Raw genomic sequence first — 25,479 nt, forward strand, 5'->3', positions numbered from 1 at the left:
CGTCTGTTCCTGGTGCCCCTGGTTTCCCCATCGCAGTAGGCACCCCCTCGGGGCCTCCATTTCTTCACCTGAGAGTGGTATTTCTGGGTGGCCTGTGGCTGAGCTTGTGCCTGGCGCCCGTGAAGCCTTTTGGAGCATTGTCATTAATCTTCACGGTGGCTGAAGACTGCTGTCCCCGGGTGGCTGATCCAGGAACTGGGGTGTAGAGGTCACACAGGGTGTCAGAGGTGGGGCCAGACTGCTTTGACTTCAGCATCCACTCTCTGTTTTTTATTAATCCTCACCCTAGGATACTTTTCCATTGATTTTTGGATAGAGTGGAAGGGAGGGAGGGAGAGAGAAGCATCAACATGAGAAGGACACATCCACATCAATTGGTCGCCTCCCCACTGAGCCCCGACCAGGGCCAGGGATCGAACCTACAACCTGAGACCCTTCAGTACATGGGCTGACGCTCTATCCACTGAGCCATACCGTCCAGGGCTCCAGCATTCACTCTCTTAACCTTCTTACCTTCTGGGGGGCAGAAAGACAAAAGACTCGCCACAGACAAGTGCCAGCGCCTGGGAGACATTTAATGGGGCAGCTCCCTTCTCCCTCCCCCACCCCCACTTCCTGGGGGGTGTTTGAGGTCCAGTTCCCTCCTCGGGCGAAAATCCAGGCTCAGCCCACACCTCCCCGCCCAGGGAAGGGCAGGGGTGTCAGGCCCTACTCCGGAGATGCAGCTCAGCTGACCGGCCCGTCCATGCTGGGCAAGGTGGGGCAGGCAGCAGGCTGACTCCTGCCTCATTACTGGAAGGCCTGGCATCGCCCCCATCCTGCCCGTCGGAACTCAGTAAATGTTGAGATGAGGGGACCGTGGGTGTGAAAAGGTAACTCGTAACCTCAGGCACATCCGCAGACCCACACTAGGTACTGAGTGACCAGCCAGCAGCAGTGCAGGGGGCATTTGCTATTCAAGGGGAGGTCAGAGGACACACTGAGAGGCCTGGGTGTGAGTCCCTCGGTGTGAGCCGATTATTCAAGCATTTACTGGGCAGTCATGTGCCAGGCACACGGGCTGCAGTGTGGACAGCATACAGGCTTGGCCTGTGAGCAGCTTGTACCTGGTGAGAGACTTAGAAAGGAGCAGATCTCCAAGGAGCACCCACACCCGCCCCTCCCCCAATGGCCACCTCCTCTGCTTGGGGAGTGGACAGAGGCAGCAGAGAGGATCTGAAAGCCAGGACACTGCAGTAGGCAGCTTTGGGGCCTCAGTTTCCCCCTTTTGTCAAGAGTGCGGGGCAGGCCCTGGCCAGTGTGGTTCAGTGGTTAGAGCATTGGCCCATGCACCTAAGGGTCACTGGTTCGATTCCCGGTCAAAGGCATGTACCTGGGTTGCAGGTTCATTCCCTGACCCCATAGGTCGTAGCTCGGGAGGGAGGCAACCAATCAATGTGTCTCTGCCTCTCTTCCCGCCCCCTGCCCTTTCTTCCACCCTCTCAATGGAAAAATATCCTCAGTGAGGATAAAAAAAAAAAAACCAGTAGGGGGCAGGATCTCTGCCAGGCCATTTCCTGTCCTACCCTAATGGGATCGCACTTGCTAGCAGCGAAGGGCTGAGAGAGGGCTGGGCTGGCCCCCAGGGACCATAGCACTCCAGGTGCCAAAAGTGATAAGACACTGGAGAAGGAGGTGGCAGATACTCATCCGTTCAACAACCAGCACTGAGGAACAAACGATGCATGGACACACAGCCGTCCCTCTGTCCACGGGATACGTTCAAGTGGGTGCCGGAAACCGCGGATAGTACCAAACCCTGTGCATGCTGTTCTTCCCTCTGCGTACTTATCATAACATGTAACTTACAAATTAGGCACAGTGAGAGATTAACAATACAACTAATAAACCAGACAGTTATAACAATATACTGTAATAAAGATTACATGAAGGTGACATTAAATAAAACAAGGGCGACTTGAACACAGGCACTGTGACACCGTGACAGTGGACCTGATGACAGACGGCGGCTGAGGGACTACCGGGCAGAGGACACATGCAGCGTGGACACCACGGACAAAGAGATGATTCACATGAGGCTGGACGGGGTGAGGTGGTTGGAGATTTCATCACGCTACTCAGAACAGCACGCAATTGAAAACTTACAAATTGCTCATTTCTGGAATTTTCTATTTAATACTTTCAGACTGCAGTGTTCCATGGGTAACTGAAACTGTGGAAAGCAAAACCACAGATAAGGGGGGACTGCTGTGGTTCATCCCTGTCTGAAAGGATTCCGAATCTAACGGGTAGGCAGCTGTGGGGAGCACGACGGGGGAGATCTGATGGTGAGGACCCGAATCAAGGGGCATCCCAACCTCCTCCTCCCAGCTGGGGCCCCTGGGGCCCAAGCTCCCTTGACTAGGCAGGACGGAGGCTGCCCCAGAGGAAGGGGACCTGCAACTTCCACCCCGCCGGTCTTTCCAAGAATCGAGTGTACTTTCACTCATTCAGTCCCCAAATGCTCACTGAAGAGCTGCTGAGCCTGGCACTGTGCCTGATGAGCAAAAACTGAGGATGAGCAAAAACAGACTTTGTCCCTGTCTTCATGTGGTTGACAGGCTCACCGAACAGTCCCTCAGACCCGAGGCAGCATGACCGCTGTGCGCAGTAAACAAGGTGCTTCGGAGCATGTCGGGGAGAAAGGGAAGGCTCTTCTGAGGAAGGGGGGGTTTGCTCTGTAACCAGGAGGTGGACCTCACCGATGTTCCGGGAAGAAAAGCCTGAGCAAAGGCCCTGTGACAGCAGAGAAAGGAATTCAGTGAGCGACCGCCAAAAGGTCAGTGGCCAGAGGGGAACCAAGCAGGGAACGAAGAGGCAGAGCCAGACCAGGATAAAGGGTAGGGCTGTTGGGGGCCACAGGGAAGCTTAGCCTTGATCCTAGGTACCATGGGGGAAAGGGGAGCGTCTGAGGGACCAGGGGCCAGGGTCTGAGGCCGGCAGGGGAGGGCAGGGCCAATCCGGGAAGGCCCAGATTGGAGGTTGTTGCAGAGTCCAGGCAAGAGATGGTGGTGGCTTCCACCCGCCACGGGGGCAGTGGACAGATTCAAAAGGTATTTGGAGGCAGAAAGTGAGTCTGGGAGCTGTACTGGATGCGGGGCTGTCAGCAGAAGCCTGGGTAATGGAAAGATGGAGGGGCCCCTCCCTGAGCGGGAACACCTTCCGGGGCCAGCGCTGGGGGAGGGCCAGGAGGTTCTAAATTTGCAGTTGATTCCTTGTTGAATCTGATATGCCTTGGGGGGACATTCGCGGGGCCAGGCCTCGTAGGCTGAGCCAGTGGGCTGGAAGAAATGCTGGTTAGGGAAGCCACCAGCCCGGGACGATTAACAAGACCCAGAAAGCACGGCCAGAGAGGCAGGAGGAAAACCAGGCCAGGGAGGGTGTCCTGGAAGCTCCAGACGCCAGAGGGGAGCCCAGCGCTCACGCTCCGCGGGGTGGGTCTGGGGGAATCGCCTTTATGAGCCTTGGTTTCCTCTGTAAAATGGGGTACCGGGCCCACCTCACCAGCGACGCGGCCAGACGTGGTGGGGACACGAGGAGAGCGCGTTCTGCACAGTGTGAGTGCTGCCCAGACGGCCGGCGGCTCCGGGCGCCCCTCCCCTCCGCAGGTCCGCCCCAGAAGCGGCTTGAGGACCCCAGGGCGCGGCGGCCCGGGCGCGGCTCTCGCGTTAGGACCCAGCGGATCCGGGGCTGAAAGGCGGACGCCGGCCGTCGGGGGCCCGGAGGGGGGCTCTCAGCGGGCCAAGGGGCGGTTCCGGCGGGCGGACTCGGAGCGGGCGGCGGAGTGACCGGGCCAGGTAGGCGCGGGCCTGGCTGCGGGACTCGGCCGGGCGCGCTCGAGGGACCCGGGCGCGGGCAGGGGTGCGGTGCGGGGCTCTACGTGTCCCGGTCTGGGGGCGGCGCCGGCGTCCCTGAATCCCGGCCGTCTGAGCAGATGCTAAGGGGCCACTTGGAAAGTTTGGGTTCGCTTTGCGGGGAGGACCCGAGATGGGAAGGGAGGGGAGCCCGAGTTTGAGGGGAGCCAGAAGTGGGGGCGTCAGGGTGGGGGCGGCTTTTGTTCTCCCTGGGAGTTGGAATGTGGCGGGTGGGGTGCGGGTGGCGGCGGGAGCCCCGGGACGCGGAGAGACAAAGGGAGATCAGAGACTGGAGTGCGCGCCGCTGCTGATTGTTCCCAGCTGTGCGGCTGCAACATCTGGTTTCCTCCAGCCGGACCCCAGCCTGGCCCCGGCGCGGGCAGAGCCTCCCTCGAGGGAGCTGGGCAGGAGGCTCTGGGCAGGCCGGCGTGTCCCCCTCCGAGGAACGCAGAGGGGTGGGCAGCCTCCCAGGCAGGTCCTGCTGCCCGCCACACTCCCCAAATCCATGGTCCAGAAGCGCTTGATGTCCGCTGGAGCGATTCATTACTCCCACAGACTCTGCTCCCCACAGCACACCCCTTGTCCTGGGGGCCCTTTTCCCCAACAAGCCTGGGCCTGGGTGCCAGACCCTCTGGGGAGGAAAACTCCATGCAGGGGGCAGAAAGGCCAAGGAGGGGCTGCGGGGACAGACGTACACCTCTTAAGGCGCCGTAGGCCCGACTCAGGGCCTGCCCCGGAGTGGTGACAGCTCCAGTGAGCCTGCGGCCACCAGCCCGGGGACAAGGAAGGGCAGTGCAGCCCTGCAGGGAGTTGCAAGGAAGGAGATCCCTTACCAGGAGGAAGCTGAGGGTTTTTCAGAACGGGGACCTGGGTGCCAGACGTCCCCCGCCCCTGGGGCAGCGTGAGTCCTGAGTCTGCGCCGCCACCCCCTCCACCTTAGTTTCCTCATCGGACTGCAGGAGAGCTAAGCAGGGGACAGAGATGCTGACTGCACAGATGGACAGGGCGTCACAGAAGTCTCAGGATTGGGGAGAAGGGGGGCAAGATGCCCACTTCTGCCCCTTTTCTTCCCCTTTCCCTAGACCCCCCCCACGGGGGGGGGGAATATGGCAAAGTTAGGTTTCTGGTTAACTGTCTGGAAGGACTCCCTTTGCTGTGGCAGGAAGGGGGCCCTCCTGGAGAAAGAAGCCCGTGGGCCCTCTCCCAGCCAGGAGACTGACCTGCTAGGGCTGCCCCCCACTGAGCTGGGACTGGACGTGGGGACATGTAGACCCTGCCAAATCCACTGTGGGGCCAAAGACGAGGCTGCACTCATCCAGGGATTCTTAAACTTCAGAAAGCCTGGTGGAAGCTATGGATTACTGCTCTGTCCCCCCAAATCACACACACTTGTCGGTGTCAAGGGGTTCAACACTCCGACACTGGGTGACATCATGGTCTTCTCCTCCAGTGCTGCCCTTTTAGGAGCCAGGGAAACCCTCCTCAGACTCCGCCCTAAGTGTTTCCTGCTGCTGCAGACAGACAGACCACAGTCTCGTGAGTCTGACACGCAGCCAGGTCTTGGGAGGCCTGGCAGGAGAGGAATCTTCTGGGGGTGGGAGCCCTGCTCAGGCCTGGCGGCCTTAGGGGCCCCTGGGGCCCGTGCACGCATGTGGCTCCGCTGAGCGCGGTGCTCGGGGCCCAGGGGCTAACTGGGAGCAAGTGGTGGGCTGTGATGTTGGCTGGACAGGACTGAGGTACCAGGGATGGGCCCCGGGGTCAGGAATTCGTATGATCAGTGCCTCAGACTCCTGGGGAGGTGCTGAACCAGAAGGTGGGCGTGATAGTGGGCAAGGAGAGCAAGGTCAGGGCTGGGGATGGAGGTGGGGTTAGAAACGTCCCCTTACTGAGCAAGGCAGGGTAGGTTCTGTCCATTTGTCCAGATCAGCCCTGGAGCCAAGTTGGAGGTCTTTCCCTCCAAAGTAGTTTCCCCTCCAGACTCTGGGCCCTCCACGTGACTGGCTTCTATTCCGAGGGTCTCGTTCTCCCTGCTGAATTCCGGGGAGCAGAGGTGGGTTCGGCAGCCCTGGGTAGTGGGCCTGGGATGCAGTTGGCCCCCTCCTCTTCTCCAGCTGTCCTGACACCAACCCACCCGCCTCACTCAGTAGCCATGAGAGCTGCCTACCTCTTCCTGCTGTTCCTGCCTGGTGAGTGGCTCCTGGAGATGAGGGGGTTCCCCTTACGTGGGTGCGAGTGAGGTTTGGAGATGGCAGTGAATCTTTGTTGTGCCCTGTGGCCAGAACTCAGCTCCCAGGGTCCCAGGGCCCTTGCCCCTTGCACCACAGACTGGACGGGCCAACCCCTCCCAAAGGAAGGGCATTTCCTGGGCCCTTCCCCCACTGCCCACAGCAGCAGGCAGAGTGGGTTCACACCGGGCAGCAGGAGTCCATGCTTTTCCTCTTACTTCCTGACCCCCCCAGGAGCTAATTCGTGGGAGTTGTGGGTACCCAAGGCAGGGAGTCTAGAGCCATTTGGGGTTCAACCATCCTATACCATCTTGACCTTAAGAGGGGTCCCTATTGGTCAAGTGAGAAGTTATCCGTGGGGATCAGAAGGCCCTGGCCGGTCTATCATGCATTCATTGAACAGCTCTTTGTTGAGCACCTACCATGTGCCAGGCCCTGGGTTAGGCCCTGGGAGTACAGTGATGAACCAGGCAGACAAGTGCCTGCCCTCGTGGTGCTGCCGGCCTAGGGAAGGGAGGGCTGTATGATCAAGTAGATAAATGTCAGACTGTGCTTAGTGCTGCGATGGAAATAGACAAGAGGGTGAGTGGGCCAGCAAGAGCCTCTTAGCAGAGCTCAACTTTTATTTGAGACCTGAAGGAGGTGACCAGGATCACAGGACTAGCAAGAGGCAAATGCAAAGGCCCTGGGGCAGGCAGGAGAGTGTTGAGTTCCAGGGGGCCAGCGTGAGAGAGATGGGCAGGATGAGGTCAGTGAGGTGACACAGGACCAGGGAGCGTAAGGGCCAAAATGGGTGAGGAAGGAGTTTAGATACTGAAGGTCTAAGAGCCTGGTTGTAGGATCTTAGGTCTTACATGCCTACCTGACCTCTGCTTACCCTCCCGAGAAATGCCTTGGGGCCCCTCTGTCCCTGTGGGGCACCCCTCATGCTTTGCTTCCCCACAGCAGGCCTGCTGGCTCAGGGGCAGTATGACCTGGGCCCACTGCCGCCGTTCCCAGACCACGTCCAGTACACCCATTACAGCGACCAGATTGGTAAGGCCCCCCACCCCCACCCCCGCCATGTCATCAAGGCTCAGCCAGGTTCCTGATGGGGTTAGTGATGGAAGTCCGGGTGGGGGGTGGATGGGGGCCCCTGGCTCAGTTGTGACCTGTTTTGCTCCGGGGCTGGGAGCTGGCCTGACCCTCATCAATTCATCTTTGTTTTCAGACAACCCGGACTACTATGATTACCAAGGTAAAGAGGATGGTGCTGAATAGGACGGTGGGCATCTGGGTGGGGGAGCAGACCCCTTATCATGTCCTGTTGCAGAGGCCACTCCTCGGCCCTCTGAGGGACAGTTCCAGTTCCAGTCTCAGCAGCAAGTCCAACAGGAAGTCATCCCAGCCCCCACCTTCGGTAGGCGAAGCCCGTCAGCCCCGGGAGTGGTGTCTGCCGGGGGTGGGAGAGATCTCACTCTGCCCTGAGCAGACCTCTCTCAGTGATCTCTGCCTGCCCCTCTCCCAACACCAGAGCCAGGAAACACAGAGACGGAGCCCACAGAGCCTGGGCCTCTTGGTAAGAGCTCTCTTGACAGTTGGAGGCACAGGCGTGGCCCCCGAAGTTGGGGCGAAATGGGGTGGGATGCTGGTAGAACAGAGATCACCAGGCTTTGTGCTCTTGCCTGGGTAGGTGGTGGGGTGCGGGGCTTGCATATGCGTCCCTGCTTTGGGCCACCAACTCCAGGGCCTGGGGCCTAGGGCCTGGCTGGAGAGGACCTCTGCTCCAGACACTGGGGAGGGGCAGGAGCGTGCGGGGCCTTCCTGCCAGCCTAGAGCTCTGGCAGGCTGGTGAAGACTGCAGGAAGTCCAGGCTGGCTCCGCAGGCCCCGCTGCGCCAGCCAAGAGCCTGCGAGCCAGACTGTGAGGATCCCCGTCTGACCCTCCTAAGCTCAGTGTGGTAGTGTGCTCCTGTGAGGTGGGTGTGGACTTCTGTGACAGTGTGTGTGGGTGTGGACTTGCTACATATAAATACATTGTATACAATTGGATAGCCTCAGGTCCAACAACCAGAGCGGAGTGTGCGTGAGTTGGGCGTGTGTGGGCCAGATCGTGCGGGATATACCTAGACCCTGAGATGAGAGCCAGTCTCTGGTGGGCAAGGTTGAGGGCTACCCCCTCCCAGTTCTGGGCGCTAAGTTGCAGCCCCCAGTCTGACCCCACCTGTCACCCAGACTGCCGCGAGGAGCAGTACCCGTGCACCCGCCTCTACTCCATACACAAGCCCTGCAAACAGTGTCTCAACGAGGTCTGCTTCTACAGGTGAGTGCGGGCGGGGCGCGGGGCGGGATTTCAGGAAACATAATGAACCCTGAAGTGGAGCTCCACTCTGGTTGAGCCCTGGCCTGGGTCCCCGTGGGGCTGGGTGAGGGGGCGCTGACCCCTCCTCTGGCCTCGTCCCCCAGCCTCCGCCGAATGTACGTCATCAATAAGGAGATCTGTGTCCGCACAGTCTGTGCCCATGAGGAGCTCCTCCGAGGTAGGAAGCCTCCATCCCCAGACCTCTCCCTGCCCTTGCTACTCATTACCCAGCCACCTGAGGTTTATTAAACACCTTATATGCGGGGACTACTTCCAGGGGATCCTGAAATCAGAGTGGGGAGCAGTTCCCATCACTCAGCCCCACCCTGACCCCACCTTTCTGCCCCCAACAGCTGACCTGTGTCGGGACAAGTTCTCCAAGTGTGGTGTGATGGCCAGCAGTGGCCTGTGCCAATCTGTGGCGACCTCCTGTGCTAGGAGCTGCGGGGGCTGCTAGGGTGCAGATGGCACCCCAGCCCGCCCCTCCTCAGATCCGGGGCCCTCGGGTCCTGCTTGACCTGGTGCTTTCCTTCCCGGCCCGACGTTCCTTTCATTCTGTTAAGAAGTTAGTGGACTGCGGCCCAGGGGGTTGTCTCAGGCCCTCCCCAGACTGGCCACCCCTGAGGCACAGTGGGAGCTCCCCACAACCCACCCTTCGCCCCCAGGTGGGGGGCATCCTGGGCCTCTCAGTGGGACCTGGGCCTCTGACATGCCTTCTCAGCCCCTCTGAGGATAGTCCCCCACCCCTGAGGTAGGCTGTGCCCCTCACCCCAGCTGGTCTGCTTGGATTTCCTACAGCGCCCGGGCATAGACCACCTCTGTTTTATACAAAATTAAAAATAAGTTTTTACAAAAGATTCAGTCACTTTTCAGAGAACACAAAGGGGGTGGCCAGGTGCCTCCGGCACGGCCTGGACTGAGAGCTCCCTGGCCCCTTGAGAAGGGACTGTGCAGGCGACCTGCGGCTTTGCCTCTGCTGTCCCAGCCCTGCCTCCCCACCCACTGCCCAGCTGACCTGCCAGAAAGGTGGGCCACCACAGCTGCCCCAGGGCTAATCATAGGAGAAGGTTCGGGAACCCTGGGTGTGGAAGGCTAGGAGGCAGGTCGCGGGAGGTGGACAGAGACCCGGTGCGGTTCAGGGGGCAGACGCAGGGCACGCCGGGATCCCCTCTGGCCAGCACGCGGCCGGCTCCGCACGCCTGCTCAGCGAGTCCCATCTAACCTCCAAACAGGCCTGCTTGGCGTACGGACGGAGGCTGAGCCCAGAGGCCTAAGTGACCCCCAGGGTCCACGGCCAGAAGTGGCAGAGCTGAGCAGCACCTGCTCTGCTGATTCCAAAGTGGGGGCAGCTTCTCGGAGACACGGACTGAACACCGTCCACGGGCACTTGCTCATAACCAGCCGGGGGGCGGGTTCCCATTTATGGATCCACAAGCGGAGGCTCCAACAGGTTAAGCACCTTTGCCCGAGCTCACTCAGCGGGGCCAGGCCAAGACCCCGTGTCCACTCCCAGGCGTGCACGTGTTCACCACGCTGCCCCGAAGGCCTGTCGCTCTCCAGAGGGTTGGGCCAGCGATAGGGATGAGAAAGCTCCGGCTAGAGTCAAGCGCACAGGTTGGGTCACAGCTCCAAGCCTCAACAGCCCCATCTGTTAAACAGGGTGGGTGGCACTGGACATCCTGAGATCGGTGAGTTCCACAGGCCTTCCCGAAGCTCCCCCTCCCTGAGCCCCTCGCTGGGGCACCCCCTCCCTCTTGCCCCTGGCCCTACCTGTCTCCCCTCCCATCGACCAAGCACATTGATAGTAAAGGGACACATTTGTACAAAACCGTTTTTAGAAAATGAGGTCTTGTTATAAAAAACACAAACAGTTCTGAACAATTAACATTATAAAAAGGTATAAAAATACAGGGACTCTGACCGCTAAGAAATTTTCTGACACATTCTGAACTAAGGCAGATCTCTGGGAAGATCTGACCCCTGCCCTAGGCCTGGGACCCTTCCTCCTTCCCAGGAGCCCATGCTCCAGGGCCAGCCAGACAAGAGGGCTCCCTGAGCCCCAGCTTCGGCTCAGCCACTCAGGCTCAGTCTGGAGTGGCTCCTCGGGGGAGGGGCCTGGGCTGAGGTGGGCCCACAGGTGGCCAGTGGCTCTGATAACGCTGGAAGCCACTGCTGGGTCTGGCCTGGCACTGGAGTGTCCACCTCGGAACTGCCACCCCGCCTCACACCCCATGTCAGCTCTCCGGCGGCCCTGACAGGCCCAGGCTTTTGAGGGGACTGTGCTAGAGAGAAGGCCCCTCTCCGGCCCCAGCTACCAGCCAGGAAGGGGCTCATATCTCTGGGGGCCTGGAGGCAGGGGAGAAGGATGCTGAGCTCCTTCGAAGCTCCTGCTGCAACTGTCCCTTCAGTGTGGACACCTGCGGATGAAAGAGAAGGTAGAGCCAGCCCAGGTATTCAGCCTGATTTTAGAGAAAGGGGGGTGACTGCAGCTGAGACCCCGGGAAAAACAGGTCTCATTAAGAACCAGGGTGTTTTCTTTCCTTTTCATTCTGTTCCATGGGATAGTCAGGTGTCCCGACTGCTCAGCATCTCTTGGGGGGCCACCTCATCCCCACTTTCATCGCTCAGGCCTGGCTTACCAAACCGCCTTGCCCTGTAACACCGTCAGGCCAGGGAGGAGGGGCTGGGATTGAAGCTGGTCAGCGGAGCAGCATCCCTGGGACTCTTGCAGTTGCCCTCAGAAAAAAGACCCCCCGCCCCCCTGGGAGCAAGGGTGGTTGGGATAACCCGCGGCTGGAGCTGCTGAGGCCACCTGCGCCGCTCACGGAGAGAGCCTGCCCAGAGCCAGGGACAGCAGAGCCATGGCAAGGGGACTGAGTTCCAGTGACATCACTGAAGCCCGTGTTCAGCCATGGTTGACACCAGCGGACCATTTCAGTTTTTGATGCCACAGACGGTTTAGACCCAAAGGGTCACACCCGGCCCTCCCCCTCCCCTTCCTTCTCCAGCCTCTCACTTCCATGCTGGTCCAGCTTCCCAAGAGAGGGGGCCTGCTGGCTCTGCAGCCCCCGGGGAGGGGCCGGAGCCCCGTCAGGCCCAGTACCTGCTCCTCCAGCCCACGCACCCGCTGCTGGTGGGCCCGCTCCCGAGCCTCCAGGGTGCGTTCCGTCTGCACCTGGGCGCTGCGCAGCCGCTCCACCTCCTGCTGTAGCTCCAGCTGCTGCTCCTCCGCCTCCAGCCGGGCTGGGCTATGGTCCTGCTCCAGCACCACCACCTGGGCCTGCAGGAGAGGCTGCTCGTGGGGAGTCTGGCAGGGGGTGGGGTGTGTGTTTGTGTGTCAGATCAGGCACCCCCAGGGCAGGAGCCTGAAGGCCCCTTGGGGCAAAGCCTGTGCAGGCAGGGGATGCTGGAGAGACCCCTGAGATCCTTGTTTGTTCCCGAGCCCCCAGCCCTCTTGGCCTGGGATTAGGGTACCTATGACCCACACTCAGACACACACACACACACACACACACACACAATGTGCTGAAACAAGCACATATGCATACAGGCACAAAAGCATGTTAAATACTTGTGTGTACACATGTGCCAAGGTCCAATACTCCTATATACACGAAAACATCTGTACAGACGCACACAGATATAACCCATTCTTAATACTCAGGCTTGCCACATCTGTGCAGAAGATTCAACCACCAGAATACACCCATGCCCACTCTACATGTCCACGACACATGAACACACAGACTCAGGTGCTAGCCGGACGTTAGCATCTCTTTTCTCTCAGCACTGGGGAGGACCCCTCCCTCTGGGCCCTCACTCTGAGCCCTAGGGCTCATGCGTTGTGGGCTCTGGGCTGGCTGAGCTAGCAGCACCTCCTGGGCCAGCCTGACACTGAGGCTGGGGTGGGGGTGGGGGTGGGTTAGGGAGAGAAGGGGTGTGGCGGGCTGGGTGGGCAGTGGCGGGACCTCCAGCAGCTGGATCTGCCTCTGGGCCTCGGCCAGCTCCAGCTCCGCCCCAGTGAGCGTGCGGTCCAGGCGGCCCTTCTCTGCACTAAGCCGCACTGTGTCCTCATGGCTGCGAAGCTTCTCCCGCTCTACCTGGGTGGGGAGAGCCGGAGGGGAGCAGGGTGCCCGGGACAGAGGGAGGTCCGGGAAGGGGGCTCCGGCAGGGGTGGTAGGTTAGAGGCAGCAGGACCAGGGACCAGGAGGACCCAAAGCCCCCAGACCCTAGCGACATGCTGCTGGGACCAACCATAGCTAGGACCTAAAGCAAGTGAGGGCGGGCCCTGGTGAGCAGCCCACCTTGTCCAGCGTCCTCTTGAGGGCCACCCGGTCCTTCTCCAGCCGCAGGGCAGACCGCTCCGCCTCCCGCTTCTCGGCCTCCAGCTGAGCCAGAGCGCGCTGCAGGCCGCTCAGGCGCTCCTGCAGCAGCCGCCGCTCGTCCTGCAGCTTCTGGACCGTGTGCAGGGCCGTAGCCTCGGCCTCTTGACGCTGCCGCAGCACCTGCAGCACAAGCCAGCAAGTCCCTGATCCCTCTGGGCCTCAGAGTGGGCGCCTGAAGCTCGGGGAGGACAATGGCACCGTGCTGTGCCCACTAGCTTGGCAGGGCGACTGTGAAGCCCACACCAGGAAACTGTCACCTGAGGCCAGACAGTTCTCTTCTCTGGGCCTCAGTTTCTCCATCTCTATAATGGGGGCACCATGCTTCATTCCTGGGCTTGTGGGTTAAGGGGGTTCCTCCTCCCAGGAGGCTGGACCTGGGTTTGGAATGAGGTTGAGATAGATGGGAAGGTCTCCACCCCATCCTCAGGGGCCTCAGCATCCCGGGGACAGAGGGGTCCGCCCTGGCCCTCACCTCCTGCAGCTGTTGCAGCTGGCCCTCAGCCTCTGCCCGCTGCAGCTCCAGGTCCGCCATCTCGCCCCGCATCACCTGCAGCTGCTCGCCCAGGGAGCTGCTCTGCTTCCGGGCCTCGGACAGCGCCTGCCGAGCGGCCTCCAGCCGTTCCTGGGGGACAGGGGCTGATGGTGCCAGGCGGGGGGCACACCCTCTACTCTATATCTCAGGCCAGTTTCACAGCCCATAAAACAGGTGGTCATCTCACCTGGAGGGTGAGCCAGACTGCAGGACTGGCCCACAGCCTATCCACTGACCTATATAAGACGGGGACCCCTCAGACCCCAAATTTCTCCCCGTTAACCCTGCATCTAGGTCCCTCCAAGCCTGTACGAGTAGGCTGTTCTCTTATCCCCCCAGCCTCCTCTCACTGGCTGATACTCTTATTAGGCCCACCCTTCCCTCTCATTGATTGGTCCCTTCAGTTTTCCAACTGACTGCCCCATTGGCTGGCTCTCTACCAGACACCTCGAAGCCTGCCCTATAGGTTAACTAACTCTTACTGGGTCCATCCCCAGCCAGACCCTGGAATCCTCATACCTGGAGCACTTGGCGGTCGTGTTCACAGGCCGTCAGGGCCTTCTGCAGTTGCAGATTCTTGTCCTGGGTGCTGGTGAGGCTGGTACTGTTCTGGGCCAGGGCCTCTGTCAGCCCCTGCACCTTGTCACGCAGGGCCCCCTCGCTCTCCTCCACCTTGGCCAGGGCCCCATTCAGCCGCTCCACTGTCAGCTGCAGAGTCCCTGCCTTCGCCTCACTGTCTGCCACCTGGCAGGGAAGACGAGTCGTGAGGTAGCTCTGTTCTCACTGTGGCCTCCAGAAGAAAGGTCCAACCCGACCCAGCCCTTCCTCTCTCTAGGCCTTCATCACGACACTCATTGTTCCCATGCGCTCCTACTGGCTCAGCCTGCTGCCACCTGGGCCCCTGGTAGTTCCACTGCTCGTCAACTACCCTCCGCCAGAGCACCTCAACCTGGTTGTCTCCGACCCTGTGGTCTCCCTGCGCTCACTCCCCTGTCCTCCCTGCTCCAGAGGAGAGAGTATCTACCACAACCCTGGAACTGTGTTCTTGACTTTGGTAGGTGATTGTGCAGGTTGGCAGAATTACTGAACAGTCCAGTTAGAGATGAGCTTCCTGGCAGCCAAGGCAAAACAGGAAACGAGTGACATCTACTTCTCTAACTTGTCCAGCATGCTTCCCATGAATGCAGACTCTGTCATCAACCCGTCCTACATTCTAATTTTGGCTCTGCCTCTTCTTGGCTACATGATCTTGGGCGATGACCCCCCTGAGCCTCCGTTCACCCATCTGTGAAATGAGGACGATGATAACACCGCACTGGGTGCTGGGAGGGTTACATAGTGCCTGCGAAGCACCTGGCACTGGGAGTGCAGATGAGGAGCCTGCAAGTGGGGAGGAGACCCACCTGTCTCTGCAGGGTATCCACCTGATCCTGCAGGACCTGGGCCTGGGCCTCGCGGTCACTCAGGCCCAGGCGGCTGCGCTGTAGCTCCCCCTCGAGGGAGCGCCGCTGCAGCTCAAGCTTGATGGTGCGGCTCTCAGAGGCGTCCAGCACCTCCTTCAGGCGCCGCTTGTCGCTCTCCAGCTTCACCTCGTTGGCCTTCATCTTGCTGATCTTCTCCTGCGGGCGGGGGAGGGCTCAGGATCCAGATGTCCAGCCCACCCCACATCTCTTGCATCCCTCAGGACCTTTTGCAGAAAGTGGGGAGCAGCCCAGCAGCTGCATGTGTGACTTGAGTTGAGTCGGGCAAGAGCCCTGGGCCCCACCAGGTTTTAGGGGATGATGCTCTTTCTTCCCCAAAATGAGTTTAGTCCATGAAGGAGGCTGAAGGAGTGGGGACAGGACAGGAAGACAGACTGGGGTTCTTCCAGCCCTGTCATCATCCTGGAGACAGAACAGGTCTAGGGGGTGTCTTTACAACTGCCCCCCCAGGCCTGGCCCCTCTCCCGCCCTGCTCAGAGCCCCAACCCTGCCAGTCTTCACCCGGCAGCCCCAGACTGGCTCCTGCCCAGCTTTGTTCCTGGCCTCCTCCTGCAGCTCCTGCGGCTGGGCCCCAGGCCAGAGCTGGAGCTGCAGACACAACAACCAGCTTAAGCTCGGCCTAGAGCCAGAGGCAAGGGGTGGGCTGGGGAGGCCTTCACGGAGGGCCAGGGGAGGAAAGGCAGGAGGGAGGGGCTGTGGCTGTGAGAAGGGCTCAAGCCTTCAGCAGCTGGGTCTGTCACCACCAGGGCCTGTGCTTCCTGCCCCAGACACACACACACAGACACACATGTCCACCAAACACACAAAAACCCCAGAACACCGTTCATGTGGCTCTAGAGAGACGAAGGAAACAGAGGTCCCCTGAGTACGGCCTGTGTGTGAAGCTCGTGGGCACTGTCTCTGTGAAACAATTACCGGCCTCCCCCCTCTACAGCTGAGGAATGAGATTCGGGCAGGCTAATAAGCAACAAAGCCAGGCTGGAACCCAGGTCTGTCGAGTTAAATACCCAGCTCTTTCTTCCACAGCCTAGTGATCTCAGCACAGAACAAGATCGTGGGCAGTGAATGTGCTTTTGGAGAAAGTCCCAGGCTGCTCACCGCAGTGGGTGCTGAGACCCCGCAGAGAGAGCAGAAGCGTGTGTGCAGTGGGACTCACAAACATCTACCCGGCACGCAGATCCCCCCTCGCCCCGCAGGCCCTCAGCTCCTGCCCACCTGGCTGGCTCGGAGCTCACTCTCTGTGGCCTGCAGACTCCTCTCCAGAGCGACCACCTGGTCCAGGGCAGCCCGGCGCTCCCGCTCGCTGCGTCGAACGCTCTCCTCCTGCAGCGCCAGCTCCGCCTGGGCCCCGCTCAGCCGCCCTTCCACGCTGCGCCGGGCTGTGGCCCCCACCCCAGGCGTGAGGCCTGGCCAGGCACAGCCCAGATGCCTGAACCAGGCCACAGAATGCCCGGCCTGCCCTCCACCCACCACGGGACCTGCCTCTCTGAGTCCTGGAGGGTCTGTAAGTCTGGAAATGTGGTGGAGCTGACCAGGGAGGGCTCCCCAGAGGAGACAACCCCAACTCAGGGGGGTGCAGGAGCCAATCAGGGCAATCCCACAGCCGCTGCTAAGAGCATGGGAGCAAACCAAGGGTCCAGGGGGTCAGACTCACCTTCCTCACTCTGGGCCACCGCCTTCTGCAGCTGCCTTGCCCGTGAGGTTGCGCTGTCCCTCTCAGCCTCCATCTCAACCAGCTGGCGACTCAGGGCACTCATCTGGGCCCGAAGCTCATCCTGCAGCCCCAAGATGCAGGGAAAGGGAAGACCCCTGCTCTGACAACCTGCAGCCACTCACAGGGCCCTCGGCCCCGAGTCCCTGTGCAGCCCCTCACACCAGCCTCACCCGTTCTCTCTGGGCGCTCCGCAGCTCTTGCAGGAAATCCCGGAGGGCGCCCCGCACAGCCTCTGGGTCCAGGTCTGGAGACATCGGTGAGGTAGCAGGTCCTGGGGATGGTGGCTCAGACCCAGGGCTTCGTTCCAAGGGGCTGGGGCTGCTGGGCCCGTCCCCACTTCCTAAAGGAGGAGACCTGCTCAGGAATGCAGGAGCCACTGGCCTCTCCTGCCAGGATGGTGCCCACAGGCTCTTGACGCATCTCTCCCACCCCGGCGCCCAGCAGCCCACCTGGGCTTCCCACAGCACAGATGGGGTCCCTGCGCCCTCCTTCACCCTCCACCAGCCCCCACAGCCCTCCGGGTTAAGCCCAACCTCAGTGTCATCACTTATAGGCCCTGTTGCTCACCCCAGCGTGAGCCTCTCACCCTTTGCAGGCTGGCCACTCCCCATCGCTCTCAGCTCCACGTTCTAGAATATTCCCTCTTCCAGCACTAGTGCCTCCATACAGACTGTTCCCTTCTCTCCCCACAACTTCTCTTTGCCTGGCCCATTTTTTTATGTCTAAATAGAAAGATCACTCCCCAGAGGCCTCCCTGACCCAGACTGTGTTGGGGTGAGCTCATCCCACCCTGGTGGAGCTCCGATGTCTGCTCCCACCCAGACCACAAGCACCTTGATGGCTGAGTCCCCAGGGTCCAGGCCAAGGTGAACACTCCATCGCCTTGACATCTCCCTGTACTGAACGCTGGCACTGAGCCAGTGCTTTCCCTACATCACCTTTCATCCTCACAGTCACTCCCTGAGAGGTAGGCCCAGTTCCCCCTTCTCGGGCGGGGTGGCCTCAAAGGGGTGCACTGCTTTGCTGGTCTCCGAGCTAGGAAGAGGACAGCCTACAGAAATGCGAGGGACCGAATGAGACAGGACGGCGTCTAGAGGTCAACATCGGAACTGCAGGCTGGGGTACAGCCTGCTGGCTTCCTCCAGCATCTGCCAAGTTTCCCAACTCTGTCAGCAACCAAAGGACCCACAGCAGGACATTTGCCCTTTGTCTCCAGGGTCTCAGTCCTCTCAGAGGACTAGCCATCACTTTGTGGTGACTTGCAAGGCCTACTTGAGCAGGTCCTTTGTCCCCATGTTCTCACCTCCCTCGCCTCCCATCTTGCTCCCTACACTCCACCTGCTCTGCCACCTGTGTTCACAGGACAGAAGTCCTGGCCCTCAGGTCCTTCCACTTGTCCTGTCTCTTCTCCCATTCTTCCCTTAGCTACCACCTCCACAGTGAGGGTCTCCCTACCTCCCCAATACCCCTAGCCCCTGCCCTTTTCTTTTTAAAAAATGTATTGTGATAACATCTACAAAATATGCCTTTCTAATCACCTTTAAGTATACTATTTAGTGGCATTAATTATCTTCACACTGTCATGCAACCATCACCACTATTTATTTCCAAATCTTTTCCACTGCTCTTATTATGGGTTGAATTGTGTCTCCCCACAATTCTTATGTTGACTTTCTAACTGCCAGTACCTCAGAATGTGACCTTGTCTGTTAATAGGGTCACTGCAGATGTCATTAGCTAAGATGGGGCCTTACTAGAGTAGGGCGGGCCTTACTCCAATGATTAGTGCTCTTGTGAAGGGGGGATTTGGACATACACTCGAGGGGAAGGCCACGTGAAGACTGGAGTTACGCTGACATAAGCCAAAGAGCTCTCAGAAGCTAGGAGGCCTGGAACAGAGCCTCCCCTCGTACCTTCAGAGGGCGTATGCCCTGCCCACACCTTGATGTCTGACTCTGGCCTCCAGAACCGTGAGACATAAATTTCTGTTGTTTAAGACACTATTTATGGTACTTTGTTAGAGAAGCCCCAGAAAACTAATACACCCAGACAGAAACTGTGTCCATTAAGCAATTACTCTCAATTCCTTCCTCCCTGCAGGCCCTCATAACCTCTAATCTACTTTCTGTTTTCTATGAATTTGTCTATTCTAGATATTTTATGTAAGTGGAATTGTACTATATTTGTTCTTTTGTGACTGGCTGATTTCACTTAGCACAAGATTGTCAAGGTTCACCCATGTTGTAGCATGTGTCAGAATGCCCTTCCTTTTTAAGGCTGAGTACTATTCCTTTGTATGGATATACCACATTTTTGTTTATCTACTCATCTATGGACACTGGTTGTTTCCACCTTTTGGCTATTGTGAACAATGATGCTATGAACACTGGTGTACAAGTATCTGTTCGAGATCCTGTTTTCAGTTCTTTGCGGTATATACCTAGGGGTGGAATTGTTGGGTCATATGATAATTCTAAGTTTAGCTTTTTGAGGAATGGCCAAACTGTTTCCACAGTGGCTGCACCATTTTACATTCTCACCAGCAGTGTGCCTTATTTTTCACCTATTTTCCAGCCCTCACTGCAACCCCAAACATTCTGTATTTCATTTCTACAACACATTTCTTGTGTGCTACTCTTTTTTGGGGGGGTATGTGCCCCTAGAGGGAACAGAACCCCGGACTCTCTGGTCCGCAGGCTGACGCTCCAACCGCTGAGCCAAATCGGCCAGGGCTTGTCTGCTACTCTCCTGCCTAGGCTACAAATGCCATAAGTAGAAATGCTTGTCAGTTTTGTTAACTGCTCCAACCCTGGTGCTTAGATTGTATTTGGCACATAGTAGGTGCTTAGTAAATACTGAGAAAGTGAGATAACGCATGTGATCCTGGTGCTAAATCTGTGGATTTGAAAAGGCAATGAATGAATCCATATCCCATAGTGCATTTCCCACAGTGCTAAGATTCCACCGGTTCTATTCTAGGCCCTGGGAATCAAGATGAGACTGTGCGAGGCTGAGACAAGATGAATGCTTTCTAAAGGGGTGCTCACACCCCCTGAAGCACAGGTCTGATTTTCCCAGCATCACCCACTGGGCTTTGGGAGGTGAAGCTGGTAGGATTTCGGGAGGAGTTCCTGGAAGGGGTCTTGGTTGAGTGTACACCTGTCTGAGGGAGATGTCAAGGTCTCAGGCCTGATATGGAGGGCTACGGAGGTAGGAGTGAAAGACATAGAGGATGGGGTGCTGATGGAGAGAGGGTGAGGGCTCAAAGACTCAGAGGAGTTAGGGTCATCAAGAAGGGGTGACCTCCAGCCCTTTAAAAAGAAGTGACTTAGGGAGTCTCCATCGATGGCAAAGGGAAGGAGCCTCAGGGAAGGAAGTGGAGCCCAGATCCAGCGTCAAACAGATGTAAAGTGCCAGTAAGGGGAGGGGTGCGCCCAGATGGGCGGTTCTCCACCAGGAGTCAGGGACTAGCCAAGGGGGCGGAGTTTAAGGCTAGTAATCAAAGCAGGGGTGGCCCGGCCAAGGGCTGGCTTTTGGGTAATTAGTCGTGGGAGGTGAGGACTCCTCGAGACCCGCCCCCACTCTCCTTACCCACCGGGCTCTGGAGCTTAGCTCACCTCCGGTGGGTGGGCTGCGGCCTGGAGAGCCGAGCACCCTCCGTGGGGCAGGGCTGGGTGTGCGGCCGAGACCCAAGCCCCGGCGCAGGGCCGATCGCAGGCCGCCCAGCTGGGCCTCGGCTGCGCGCCGCTGTGCCTCCACCCGGGCCAGCTCGGCCTCCAGGCCTTGGGCTCGGCCCTCGGTCGCGCTCAGCCGCAGCCCCAGCTCCGCAGCCTCAGCGCGCGCTGCCTCCAGCTTCAGCTCCAGGCTGCGGGCCTGGTCCAGCTGCTGCTTCTCCGCGCTGCGAGCCTCCTCCAGGTTGCCTTGCAGGCCTCGTTCTCGGGTCCGGAACTCGCCCTCTTGCTCCTGCAGCTTGCGCTGGGCTCCCTGGAGCTGGGGCAGGGGTGAAGCCCGAAGATGAGGGTCAGCAAGGCCGCCTCCCAACCTGAAGCCCCCCAGGCCCAGATAAGAGCCCACCCACCCAAAGCTGCGGTGCACGACACCTGTTCCTTTAGTGGTCTCCATCCATGCAGGAGAGGTCCATCCACGGGTATGGGAGGGAACTATTAGAATTTATCTCTTCCTTCTGTGTATATGCCTTCTAGTGCACACGGTTTATTAGTAATAAATTACCAGCTAATGTGTAGACAGTACTTATCAATGCCAGGCACTAAGTACTTTCCAAAATGTATCAACTCTACCACTATGAATCATCTCTGTCCTACAAATGAGGAAACTGAGGCACAGAGCAGTTATGTAACTTGCTCAAGGCCAAAAACTAGTAAGCTGAGAGCTAGGATTCAAAGCCAGGCACTCTGGCTACAAGGGCTGTTCTCTTCACCACTACTCAGTGTGCATGCTATCAATAAATCACACAGTGGGGGCAGGTACTAAAAAATTATTTACTGATGTAGTTCATGATCTTTCTCTCTCTCACTCTGTCTCTCTCTCTCACACACACACACACACACACACACACACACCCAGCTCTCTGGTGCAGAGAATAAGATGTGTCAACGTCTCCCAGCCATCGGTTTCACTGCTACTGAGCACCACCTGGACGCTAGGATCTGTATACCTCCACCGCTGTGCTAGCCCCCATCCCATATGTGCTCTGAAGCACAGAGAGGTTGAGTGATTTAGTCAAGGTCACACAGTAGATTCAATGTAGTGAAACTGACAGAAAAGACAGAGTAGAGACTTTGCATTCAGACAGACCTACATGTGTGTGACCTTAGGTAGATCCCTTAACTCTGAGCCTCAGCGTCTGGTTCTCTCTGTAATACGGGGCTAACTATACCTACCTCATGAGGCTGCTGGGAGAATCAAACAAGGTCATATCTACAAAGCTCCCCTACCCCACTCCCACTTTTCTACACAGTTCTTGCAGTTGTTATTATTACTATACCTGGGGGAGATCATCAAGAAATAGGGACAGGGATAAGTGCTAGGTAGTGGTCTCTCAGAATGACTCCAGCATTAGAGTCCTGCCTGCTTCTCCCAGAAGGGAGGGAGGAGAGAGGCACAGAGCAGCTCAGGACTGCCTCCTGAGACCCTCCCGCTCCGGGCAGCCTGCCACCCACTCGGTTACCTCCTGTCGCAAGGCCTCCAGGCTAGCCTCTCCCTTCAGCAGCTTCTGTCGGAGGCCCAGGGCCTCCCTTCGGCCCTCCTTCTCTGCCCGCTCGCCTAGTGCCAGGCGGCCCTGCAGCTCCATCAGCTCCCGGCCCAGCCGGGCGTTCTCACTGTCCAGCATCTTCATCTGTGAGAGAGGGGACACAGGTCGGACCTAGGACCTGTTCTCAGCACCCACAGCCCCATCTGGCCCATGGCGAGCGCTCAAAGTTCCAGTAGCATCCTATTCAGCTCTGCCCCTTTACCCTGACCCGTCCAGGCCTGGCACAGGGGGCACTCAGGACGCACTGCTCTAGGGACATGTACCTTGAATACCAGCCCAATCCACTGGGAGCTGGCCCCAGATACATCCACCGAGTTTGAGCCATGCCAGGCACCTGGGTACCAATGACTCAGTTTACCACCTAATCATAACTATCTCTCGTGGGAAGTGGGGGAGGGAGTGCTGAGCCCCAAGGCGTTCTGCAAGCAAGAACCACCTTTCACCTGTCAATGCCGAACTACTGTGAGTGCTCACATGTGTCCAGCCTGTTCTAAGCACTTCACTCGTATGAACTCGTTTAATCGTCACACAACTCTATACGGGGTAGGCACTGACATTATATCTACTTAAACGATGAGAAAACTGAAGCTCAGAGAAGTGAAGTGACTTGCTCAAAGTCACACAGCCCCCACACAGCAGACTGGGATTTGATCGTAGATAAGTGGAATGCTCAAGTGTGTTCTAAGTCCCGATTAAGGCCCACCTATCCCACAGAGCTGAAGCGAGGGGAGTGGAGGGCATGCTGAGGCATGCAGAGCACCCAGCAAGAGCCCAGAACAGACGTCAGGGACTCCTGGGTTTCCAGGATCTCAGCCCAACAGGAAGAGCCTGAGTAGAGGGGACTGTGGTGGGAGGTGGAAAAGATTTGTATTCAGGCCGTGGTATCTCTGAGGAAGGGAGAGCCTAGGGACCAAATGGGTCCGCTTCTAATTTTGAGAGTCTTCCAGAGTGGGAATGCCTGAGCCCACAGTGCCCAGGGCAGTGCCCAGTATACAGAAGGCACTTATTAAATGCTTGCTCTTGTTGATGAGTTTGGAGATCAACTAGTTCATGGGCCACCAAAGTACAGGCCAAATTCCACCAGCTGCCTACTTCTGAAAGGCCTTGGGCTAAGGATGGTTTCTACGGTTTTGGTTTTAAACGGTTGGAAATAGTTCACTTTTAAATGGTTGAAAGAAAATTTAAGAAGGAGCAGTATTTAGCCCGGCCAGTGTAGCTAAGTGGTTGAGCACTGACCCATGCACCAAGAGGTCGCTGGTTCGATTCCCAGTCATGGCACATCCCCAGTAGGGGGCATGCAGGAGGCAGCCAATCGATGTTCTCTCTCATCAATGTTTCTATCTCTCTCTCCCTTCCTCTCTCTCTAAAATTAATAAAGCCCTGGACGGTTTGGCTCAGCGTTTAGAGCGTCAGCCTGCAGACCAGAGTCGAGGGTTTGATTCCGGTCAAGGGCACGTAGCTCGGTTGCAGTTTGTACCTGGCCCTGGTCAGGGTTGTGAGGGAGGCAACCAGTCGCTGTGTCCCTCTCATGTCGATGTTTCTCTCTCCCCCTCTCTCTTCCTTCCACTCTGTCTGAAGATAAACAGAAGAATATCCTCGGCTGAGGATCAAAAAACAAAAATAAAATTAATAATAATTTTAGAAAAGGAACAGTATTTGGACACATGAAAATTATAAAAAATCCAAATCTCAGGGTCCACACAAAGTTTTAATGGGTCCCACTCCCACTCATGGATGTATGTCTAGGACCACGCTCTCACTGTAACCACAGGGCCCAGCAACAGAGACCGTAGGACCCATAAAGCTGAAAATATCAACCACTGGGCTCTTTACAAGAAAGAGTTCCAGCTCCCGGTCTAGCTCACAGGACCTGCACCTCTTCTTCAGAGATTCCTGAGAACTGGACAGAGCTCCAGACCCTCTCCTTGGAGAGATGTGAGTATGTACACAAAAGTATGTGTGCCCACGCATGCGTGCACACACCACATTTGTAGTTTCAGGGGTTCGAGGACGCCCCAGAGCCCACCCATTAAGATCAAGGTTAGTTAAAAAGCCTTGTGATAGTTTGAGCCCCCCGGCTCCAGACGGGTGCTACTGGCCCGAGGGCACACAGCAAGCGCCGGGGAAGGTGCAGCCGCAGAGGGTACCTGCCGCCGGAGCTCCTGCAGCTCCCTCCGAGCTTCCAGCCGTGAGCGCTCCACCTCCTGCAGCCCGGCCCGCAGGTCGCCGGCCTCCTTGCCCATGGCCACCCGAGCCTCTTCGAGGAGTGCCAATTTCTGCTCCTTGTCCTCATTGGCAAGCTTCAGGCTGAAAAGGGCAGGGGGCAAAGGTCAGAGGCAGCCCCAGGTCCTGGGAAGAGTATAGTGTGTGGTTCTAGACAAAAGTCCCTTCCTGTAAATTCTGGAATGGGTCCGTCTGGCTCTTGGTCTGAAGGTACCCCAAGTACTGCTTGCCCATGTGGCCCCATCCTGAGCTGGCCCTTCCAGGGCTGGGCCCAGGCCCTCAGCTGGGAGAGGTAGACCAGTGACTCGGGTAGGCAACACACACTAGTCTCCAGAGAGATGCCACCAGGTGGGGTCAGAGTCTGGACCCAACCCTGCCTGTTGCCACTTTCCTCTTCCTTCAGGTAGGAAAATCACCTAAACCTACCCAGGTGCCAAGCTTGGTTCAAGGGCAGAGACTCCCCACCTGTGCCACTTCCCCTGAACCTTGGGGGTGAAGTTAGCTTGCAGGGACAAAATTCAGTGCTAAAGACAGGCCTCCGGGCTGGTTTCTCCTGTCCCCACACCTGATCCTCTTGCTCTCGGCCTTCTTCACGGCAGCCCGCAGCTCCTCGTTGGACCGCCGCAGGGCCTCCCGCTCCTTGGCACCCTCGCCCAGGCTGCGCCGCAGCTCGCCCGCCTCCTGCCGCTGGGCCTCCAGGCCATCCTGGCTCTCTCGTGCCTTGCGCTGGGCCTCCAGCAGCTCCCGCCGCAAGCCGTCGCGGGCATCCTCCAGCAGGCGCAGCTGAGTCCGAAGCTCTTCTGCCTGTGGACGGCGGGCTGTCACTGGACCAGCGTCAGGCCCCACTCAAGCTGGGCATCGGTAGAAACCAGCCCACCCCCATGTCCCTGGCATTGGGGCACTTGCCCCGTTGCTCTGCAGACTCAGACCACAGGTGTGAGTTATGATTCAGGCAAAGCAACCTAGATTCAGCGGTGTTTTGGTCTGAAATAATCCATCAGGATCGTCCTAGGGACACCAAGAGGGCAGGGACCACCAGTCCCTCCTTGAGTGGCCCCAGTCCCCCATGTATGTAACAGTCCGTAATAAACACCTGCTGCCTCCTTTCTCGGTCGGCCGTTCATTCATCCTTGAGTGCAGGAATGGGCCTTACATTTTTCTGGGCCCCACCGAGCCAGGCCCCAGCAGCACGTAGGGGGCCCTGCTCAGAAGGGTGTGGGGTGGACAGCTCACCTCGCGCACGCAGGACTCCCGCTGCCTGCCCAGGTCTCGGGCCTGCTCCTGCAGCCTCTTCACCTCCTGAGCATGGGCCATGGCGGTCTCCTCAAGCTGGGCCCGCAGGTCCCGCAGCTCGGACGTCAGGGCGTTCACGGTGCTCTAGGACAGATGGGCTCCTCAGAGGTGCTGTGCGCCC

The 25,479-nt window shown here is 58.3% G+C and overlaps 2 protein-coding genes across 10 annotated transcripts in view; one reads left to right on the forward strand and one right to left on the reverse strand.

Moving 5' to 3' along the window:
* Window positions 1–3,793: 3,793 nt before the first annotated feature.
* Window positions 3,794–9,241, forward strand: MFAP2 (microfibril associated protein 2). 3 transcript variants are annotated; one of them, XM_036256945.1, is made up of 9 exons: window positions 3,794–3,836; window positions 6,005–6,079; window positions 7,064–7,153; window positions 7,329–7,355; window positions 7,431–7,517; window positions 7,632–7,676; window positions 8,332–8,419; window positions 8,563–8,636; window positions 8,812–9,241. In XM_036256945.1, the coding sequence occupies exons 2-9, from the start codon at window positions 6,043–6,045 to the stop codon at window positions 8,913–8,915; spliced, it is 552 nt and encodes a 183-aa protein (XP_036112838.1). In that variant the 5' UTR covers window positions 3,794–3,836; window positions 6,005–6,042; the 3' UTR covers window positions 8,916–9,241. The 3 variants fall into 3 exon arrangements, with proteins under 3 accessions (XP_036112838.1, XP_036112841.1, XP_036112839.1); XM_036256948.1 differs by having other exon boundaries at window positions 7,067–7,153; XM_036256946.1 differs by lacking the exon at window positions 3,794–3,836 and adding an exon at window positions 5,408–5,429.
* A 1,048-nt stretch (window positions 9,242–10,289) lies between these two features.
* The window catches only part of CROCC (ciliary rootlet coiled-coil, rootletin), a 39,117-nt gene continuing 23,927 nt past the window's right edge, over window positions 10,290–25,479 (reverse strand). For 3 of the 7 annotated variants that reach the window (XM_036255633.1, XM_036255637.1, XM_036255632.1), the window contains 15 exons: window positions 25,299–25,442; window positions 24,631–24,869; window positions 23,990–24,149; window positions 21,759–21,926; window positions 20,188–20,560; window positions 16,741–16,910; window positions 16,511–16,631; window positions 16,072–16,262; window positions 14,779–14,994; window positions 13,895–14,119; window positions 13,316–13,465; window positions 12,763–12,963; window positions 12,427–12,558; window positions 11,562–11,738; window positions 10,290–10,875 (listed from right to left, as the gene is read on the reverse strand). In XM_036255633.1, coding sequence (XP_036111526.1) covers window positions 10,789–10,875; window positions 11,562–11,738; window positions 12,427–12,558; window positions 12,763–12,963; window positions 13,316–13,465; window positions 13,895–14,119; window positions 14,779–14,994; window positions 16,072–16,262; window positions 16,511–16,631; window positions 16,741–16,910; window positions 20,188–20,560; window positions 21,759–21,926; window positions 23,990–24,149; window positions 24,631–24,869; window positions 25,299–25,442 — 2,754 coding nt within the window. In that variant the 3' untranslated portion in view covers window positions 10,290–10,788. The remainder of the gene's footprint in view (window positions 10,876–11,561; window positions 11,739–12,426; window positions 12,559–12,762; window positions 12,964–13,315; window positions 13,466–13,894; window positions 14,120–14,778; window positions 14,995–16,071; window positions 16,263–16,510; window positions 16,632–16,740; window positions 16,911–20,187; window positions 20,561–21,758; window positions 21,927–23,989; window positions 24,150–24,630; window positions 24,870–25,298; window positions 25,443–25,479) is intronic. The other 4 variants (XM_036255639.1, XM_036255635.1, XM_036255634.1 and 1 more) reach the window with 3 other exon arrangements.

Source organism: Molossus molossus, unplaced genomic scaffold, assembly GCF_014108415.1.
Source record: "Molossus molossus isolate mMolMol1 unplaced genomic scaffold, mMolMol1.p scaffold_m16_p_12, whole genome shotgun sequence".
In the NCBI taxonomy this organism is placed as follows: Eukaryota; Metazoa; Chordata; class Mammalia; order Chiroptera; family Molossidae; genus Molossus; species Molossus molossus.

Bases quoted from the DNA above. Each gene is read 5' to 3' on its own strand.
- MFAP2 (XM_036256945.1), top strand. From the start codon at position 6,043: ATGAGAGCTGCCTACCTCTTCCTGCTGTTCCTGCCTG. The intron at 6,080-7,063 runs GTGAGTGGCTCC...GCTTCCCCACAG, and splicing joins CTTCCTGCTGTTCCTGCCTG to CAGGCCTGCTGGCTCAGGGG. The intron at 8,637-8,811 runs GTAGGAAGCCTC...TGCCCCCAACAG, and splicing joins CCATGAGGAGCTCCTCCGAG to CTGACCTGTGTCGGGACAAG.